Source organism: Rosa chinensis, chromosome 2, assembly GCF_002994745.2.
Source record: "Rosa chinensis cultivar Old Blush chromosome 2, RchiOBHm-V2, whole genome shotgun sequence".
Lineage (NCBI taxonomy): Eukaryota > Viridiplantae > Streptophyta > Magnoliopsida > Rosales > Rosaceae > Rosa > Rosa chinensis.
In genome coordinates, this window is record NC_037089.1 from 87,848,160 (window position 1) to 87,856,032 (window position 7,873).

The 7,873-nt window shown below is 35.6% G+C and overlaps 1 protein-coding gene across 1 annotated transcript; it reads right to left on the reverse strand.

The window, feature by feature from the left end:
- Positions 1–6,223: 6,223 nt before the first annotated feature.
- Positions 6,224–6,990, reverse strand: LOC112189949. Its single transcript, XM_024329348.2, has one exon. It carries the CDS (start codon positions 6,878–6,880, stop codon positions 6,464–6,466), a length of 417 nt encoding a protein of 138 aa, XP_024185116.1. The 5' UTR covers positions 6,881–6,990; the 3' UTR covers positions 6,224–6,463.
- Between the last annotated feature and the right edge of the window lie 883 nt (positions 6,991–7,873).

A 7,873-nucleotide genomic window follows, 5' to 3' on the forward strand; every position in this document is an offset into this window, starting at 1 on the left:
AAGCTTGCCTTCTAAGTTTCACCAAGCATACCTTATATATGTTCCCCATCTTGCAATTAGCTAATTGGATCATGTCAACTTTGGGTTGCAGAAAAGTGCCATGATCGTGATAACTGATAAAAAGTGTGGTGCACCACTAGCTGGTTGTCCATTTCCATCAATAAAGGAGTGTGTGTGTGTGTATATATATATATATATATATATATATATATTTTTTTTTTAGGTAGGGCCATAACTGTTGCCTTTAAGCCTTAACTATTAATGAAACCAACCACGTGGCGTGGTGTGCTGGTCGAGCGGCCTAGTCTGGAACCCTTAGGTCTAGCGTTCGATTCCCAGCTAGCTTCATCCCGTGGCCAGCAGATTTGAGGGACATTTGTTTGTTAACACGAGGGTTCGTGCGTCTGCGGTGCAGTGATTAGTCTGACAAAGCTGGGATACACTGCATGAGGGTGCGTGTGTGGCTCTATTGACGTCTTCCCCTTAAAAAAAAAACTATTAATGAAACCATAGAATACACTGGAAGGGACATAATACCTAAATCTCAAATTACAATAAGCCTTAAGAGAATGTTCCGAAATAATATCAGAAGTCTCTACTAATCATGTGTATTCTAACACACACTAATTAGCAAAGAGTGCACAACTGGCTACTCTATTTGCTTTACAATTTTGGCGACATACGGGAAAGATAAAGCTCATGAGGAGCCATAATACACTAATAATATCAACTTTCCCACTATGTTGTCACCGAAAAATAAATCCGGTGACACTTGGTTTCATCCTGTCACTAGGAGGCTACGATTATTTGACGATGTTAGAAACTTATCACCGTCCTACGCCAGACACTACACTAAAGGTGCACGAACAGGAACGGCGTCTACCTCGCCCTACTAACCTAGAGTAGGACATTATTAAGGGCATAAAGCCACCTAAAGCTAAAAGGAAAATAATAAGCATAAAAGCAAAAACATAAAAAATGGGCCTAGGAAGAAACTCTTGGCTCGAGAACCGTAAGGCCCAACTGAAGGCTCACACGCAGTCAGTCACGGCCCGAAATGTTCTCGCCATCGCACCTCTATCAGAACCCCCTCCACTCCTACCTCCTGGCTGCCAAATCCCGACACCCAACCACCCAAATGCATATCAGAGATGCCCCGAAAACGATGACAAAATTTTCATTTTTCTATCTGTACGTATTCAAATTAGTTTCTCTTCATTTTATATGTTATTCAAAATTTTGATTAAGGGACGTTACAAAAGTTAATTAGTTTCTTTGATAACAAGGTGCGAGGCAAATTTGAGTTAATTAGTTATAAGTCCAAAAATCATGACCTGTTTTGATTGTAATCCGGACGAAAAGTTTTGTTAATTGCGGTCCAGTGACTAAGCATCCACGTCAGCTTACTTTCCTATATTAGTATGATGAGTCAACTTCTACTTTTTCACATACCAAATTTGCCCATAACAATATTACTCAAAACAATCAATAATTTATGCATCAATAAATTGAGAGTAATGTTATTTTTCAATCAATTTGGTATTCATAAAAACCATATCAATTATAATATGTCATCAGCAAAACAAAACCCTTAATTGATGCATCGTCATTAAGAAAAATTATAACTTATATAAAATGATCATACCTTAGTATCATTTTTCTACACCCTATATCTTGTCTCTTTTCTTCTTCTTTATTCTGATCACTTTGTTCTTATTTCTACACCTGTATTATAGAATTGTCATGTTGTTCAACTTCATTATACAATCAAATAGATATTCTAGATGGGTATTCATAAGAAGGTTTCGATCCATCTAAAGAGGTAATATTTTACATTGTATCTCAACCTTTGCATAAATTTTACAAAGGAAAGAGATTCTAGAAAGGGAGATACATTGTTCATATCTTAAGGAAAATGCAAGTTTCTATAGTTCTTTTTTTCCGTACCTTTAGATTAGGAACAATGTCAAAAACTAAGTTTCTCTTTTTTCATTACCTTGTGCATAGATATGTTTGCAATTTTGATACCTAGTACAATGGTAATTTCTTAAAGGGAAAGGCAATCTGCAATGATTCTTCTTCTTCTTCTTTTTTTCCCTACCTTTTTATTAGAAACCATGTTTAAACTACCTTAGTCTTTTTTCATTACCTTGTGCATAAAAATTTGCATTTTTCATATCTATTACAAAGGTAGAGTAGTGTTGGTTTCTTTTTCTCTACCTATTAAATAGGAATAATGTTAAAACTCGATCATTGACTACTCTATTACTATATCTCTAGGTATTGTTGTGTCAATAATGCTACTTAGTTTGTTTTATTTTTTCTTTTTTGACTATGATATACTGATATAGATACACTACATTGTTTAAGAATTTATTGACCTTTCATGTAGGTACATGATATGTTTACATAGATTTAAATGCCATATTATTTATTGTAATTACCTTGAATAGATTTTAGGAATTTGAAATTCAAAATTTGAATATTTAAATTGAAAAATAAAAGTCCCCAAATTATGAGTTTTGATTAGTTTCCTTTATTTACCTTGAAGGGCAAAATGGACAACGAAAAAAGTGGTTGGACTGTAATTAAAAATAAAAAAGTGGTCGGATTACAATGAAAATTGATGTAGCAAATTGGACCTTGATTTAAATACCTCTATATTTTACTCTCAGAGTTATTTACGCAAAGTTCTTACATTAAATATAGAAAAATTTAATTTGAGAAGTTGAGAATTTAATTTGTGAATATATACATACATATTGTCGGAGATATTAATATATAGGGCTAAATACTGTTTAGTCCCTGAACTTTTGCTGAAAATGCACTTCAGTCCCTCGTCTTTTAATTTGACATGTTTACTCCATGTTCTTTCATTTTTACACCTAAGAGGTCAATTCCATTAGACTCCGTTAAATAGTACCGTTAACTCCCTATTTTAAAAATAAAATTACTATTATAGCCCTGACTTTCTCTTTCTTTAATTTTTTAATTGTTTTTATTCTTCTCTCTTATTTTTTTCTTGTGATTTGCACCAATAAAATTACTAATTTTTTTAATTATTTTTATTCTTCTCTTTTATTTTTGCTTTCTTTAATTTTTGTTACTTTTCTGTTTTATTTTTATTTTTTTCATTTGCACCAATAAATTACAAATGTTTTTAATTGTTTTTGTTCTTCTCTTTATTTTTTTTATTCTTCTCTTTTAAGGATAAAAATTACTGGAAGATCACCTGGACTAAACTAAAGAAAGTACTAGGAGAGGTTTTCGGGCTTGGGTTCTCTGGTAGGGTTTCTCAAACTTTTCTTCCTCTCAGCACTCTGCCTCCTCACCATGGTTGATCACGTCACCGCTCGTCTCGTTGCCGCCTTGGCCATCTCGGAGGACAGCCTGACGTCCTTTGGCCCGGCTGGCGCTGCTGCTGTGTCTTCCAACCATTTTGCTGTGGGTAAATTGCTCTCTGTTACTGCTAAACGTCGCGCCGATCCCAAGGCTTTTATGGGCACCATGACCTCTATCTGGGGGCTTGGTAATCGTTTGTCTGTCAGGGCACACCAAAACCGGTATGTGTTTCAATTCTCTCACTTGGAAGACAGATCAAGGATTGTGGATGGTGGTCCGTGGTTCTTTGGTAAGTGGGCGCTTGCTATGGCGGAGTTCGATGGCCTGAAGAGTGTCGCTGCTGTCCCTCTCCTCTCTGTGCCGATTTGGGTTGAGATTATGGGCCTCCCTCCTGCTCTTATCACTAAGGGATTAGTGGCGTTAGGGGAGGTGTAGTACCTCGATAGGCCGGGGATTCGAAAGGGTACGGCGAGGGTTCGGATTCGACATGTCTTGTCAACGCCGGTGCTTCAGGTATTCCCTCCTTCCACTTTTGATTTCACGTCTGGAGCTTCTGCTAATGTGAGATTCAAATATGAACGTCTCGTTGGATTCTGTCGTGTCTGTGGGATGATGGAGCACCCACGATCTGGTTGTACTGGAGCCCTAGAGGCGGTGGTGGTCTTAGTCGGCCATAACCCTAACCCTAACTCGGCTAGGGTTTCATCACCTGCTAGTCAGCAAGCTCTAAGCCTTGTTGAGGTGTTGGCTCAATCTTCACATTCCTGGTATTTTTGGATCGGCCTTCGCTGCACATTTGGCCAAGGTTCCAGCTCCAGTAACTGTACTTATCATGAAGCCTATACAGGTTGATGATAAGGCCGATAATCCCATTACAGGGAAGAAGAGATCTGCAGCGGTGGCTTTAGTACAATATTCAAAGCGCAAGAGAGCAGATGTTGTGCCCCCTCCAACTACTTCGGTTGTGTTGGATTTTGAACCAGAACTAGCTCTGAAGAATACCAATGGCATCATTCTAGTGTCCCCTACTAAGAAGGCAAAGGTTGGGCGCCCTCCGAGTCGGAAGAACAACCCTAAACCTGCTAGTTTGAAGCCCAGGAAGCTGACAACTAAGGAATCCAAACCTCGGCGGAAGAGGAACTTCAAGGCAATTGTACTCTCTCCTTCATTTGGAGAAGGTCAGATGGAAGCGGTCCCTGCAGCAACTCCAAAACAAAATGTGGAGGAGATACGGTCCTCCAGCAAAGCTTTTGAGTCGAAGGAAAGCACTCTCAAGAGTGCCCTAGAGTGGGTGTTTTTGGGAACATGAATAAATTGGGATGACTTCTTGACTGTTTGTTGGAGGTCATCCTAGTAGTGTCGGATTTTTCTGCAGCATTTGAGCTTCATCTCATGGTTACATTATGTTTGTGTAGTCTAGGGTCTTTAGATTACTCATTCATGGCTCTCTTCTGTCGTTGCCCAGAGTCCGGGTGAGTCATACTTGTAATATTACCTACTTTACTATTAATGGACTGACACCCCACGCGTTCAAAAAAAAAAAAAAAGGATAAAAATTACTATTATATTCCATCCCTTGTTTCTTCTGTTATGACTAATTTTATTGGGTATTTGGATGAGCTAGAGAAGAAAAAAAATAATCATAACCAGGTCTATTCCATTACACTCCATTAAATTGTGCTGTTAACTCTCCATTTTAAGGATAAAATTACTATTATAGCCCTGACTTTCTTTTTCTTTAATCATTTTAAATGGTTTTTATTCTTCTCTTTTATTTTTTTTCTTCTGATTCACACCAATCCCTTTATAAAGGTCGTACTAAAAATTTTGACTATTTTTTTCTTGTCCGGCTCACCTAAACACGCAATAAAATTAGTCATAACAAAAGAAATAAGGGAGGGAATATAATTTTTATCCTTAAAAGAGAAGAATAAAAACAATAAATAAAATTAAAGAGAAGAATAAAAATAATTAAAAAATTAGGAATTTTATTAGTGTGAATTAGAAGAAAAAAAATAAAAAAGAAGAATAAAAACAATTTAAAAATTTTAGTAATTTTATTGGTGCGAACTAGAAGAAAAAAAATATAAGAGAAGAATAAAAAAATAAAAAAAATAAAGAAACCAAAAATAAAAGAGAAGAATAAAAACAATAAAAAAAATTAGTAATTGTTGGTGCGAATCAGAAAAAAAAATAAAAGAGAAGAATAAAAATAATTAAAAAAATTAAAGAAAGAGAAAGTCATGGCTATAATAGTAATTTTATTCTTAAAATAGGGAGTTAACGGCACAATTTAACAGAGTCTAACGGAATGGACTTATTGGGTGAAAAACTGAAAGCACAGGGAGTAAACATGTCAAATTAAAAGGCGAGGGACTGAAGTGTTTTTTCAGCAAAAGTTCAAAGACTAAACAGTATTTAGCCCTAATATATATAGGTAGGAACGTAGGATATCCTACATCCCTCAGAGGTGGAGAATACAAATTTATAGGATTCTATTCACTTTAGTAAGAAAGCAAAAGAACAGGAAACAAAAATATTAATAATTAGGAATCTAGCTATAATGCTGCACTAGATTTTTCATTACTTCCATAAACTCTTGCAAGAATAATTTCAGCATATATATATATATATATATATATAGTTATATATAGCCAATGGTTTTCCTCATAGTGTTTGCTTGATAAATAATTATATACTAATTTACTGAACTTAAGAGAAATCGATCACCAAATTACACAACAGTACTATGAAATTAAAGAATTATATGCTAGTTAATCAAGGCAACCATGCATGACTTGAAGATGGATGCGTGAATGTAGACTGCTGTAGTAATACAATAGCATAGCTTACTGATGCATACCCGTAACTCTGCAAGTCCTTAGTTTAAACATCGATCATACCATAAATTTATAATTAACAAATTATGAAAATTAAGCACGTCTCTTAATCCGATCTCTACGTACACGTACAAAACAAATCTTTTTTCCTGGACATATTTATGTTCGGGGATGACTTATTATGAGATCGAAGAACTGTTCGATCGTAGATAGATACTAATACTAGCTAGCCAGAGCCTTTCTAGGTAGATGTAGTACTTGAAATATGGGTCATCAGTATGTTAATTGTTACGTTCAAGCTTGAAACGTTCTTGAACTGATGAAATATAGGTTGCCGCCTTCATATCAACCATCTCATCACCAGCAAGGTTATGATCGAGCTGCTGCTGCTGCTGCTGCTGCTTGCGATCTGCAGGAGAAGGTGGTACTATGAAGGTAATCTTCTGTTTAGGTTGAGCCTGAACCTGAGTTGCAATGACATGATAGTCCTTGCGGTTGTGGACCAGAAACCCTACCGAAGATGGTAAAGGATAGGCCTGGCTCGGCTGAACCTTGCTGCTCATCATGTATTGCATGCTAGACTGCTTGCTAGTTGTACTAGTAGTTGTAGTAGTTGAGGTTGAGGAAGGTTTGGAAACACGATAGAATGGCGTCAACTTCCCCTTCATGAACCCTCTGCGCTTGCGATTCGACTCCATCGGATCGACCTGATGAAGCTTAAACTGAATTTCTAGTATGAAGCGTGCTGGTCTGAAATGGAAATGGGCAAGTTCGTATCTTTTAGTGCAACTGAGGGGTCTATATATAGCTAGCGTACAGTTTGGCCATGATCAGTCGTGACATATATGGGGCAGTCCTCTAGCTTTTGTATTTTTAATAATTAATTTTACAAGCTAAGGTTGAAACGGGATATTGCAGATAGACCTCTTCGAGATCATTCTCATTCAGGTTGGGTCGTGGTCCCTCATCCTCTGGTAGATATCTCGAAGCATAATCTCTTTTAAGTCTTCGGTCTTTGTGTATATATGTGATCCATATATATTTATTCTATCCATCATTAAGCAAATTAACCTTAATCTTTTGCTTATTAGATATGGATATGGTTTCATGGATTATAGACTTCCAGAATTAGCTATATATACTTAATACATGTCTTTCACATGATTATTAGTGGTAAATTATAATATCACCTACATATAATATTAATTATACTGTGATTAATTTTATTCTACTTAATTAGATATATTTTTAGCTAGTAAAGAATTGAACCTTCTTGCCTAACGCACTAGCTAGCTAGCTAATAGAGTACGATCTGTTTCCTTTGATATTAACGAATGAGATGCTAATGAAAGAGAATTAAGCAACAATTATGTTGAATAAAAAAAAAAAAGCAAGCACCAATTATGATTAATTCCCCAATTCCATGCCACATGCACTACCCTATATATTATCAAAGAGAAATTTTAAATACACACCCCAAACTACTTAATACACATTCCTATTATTTTATATTTCAAATAAGATTTTATAGGTAGGTTAAATGACCAAAATAGACATTTATGTATTAAAAGAAAAATAATAATAATAATCATATGTTCCTTATATTATTCTATAATTATAAACACAATGAATTTCTATACATGGCATCCTCATTTTAAACAAGAATAAAATTAGAAACCATCTAATTTAAA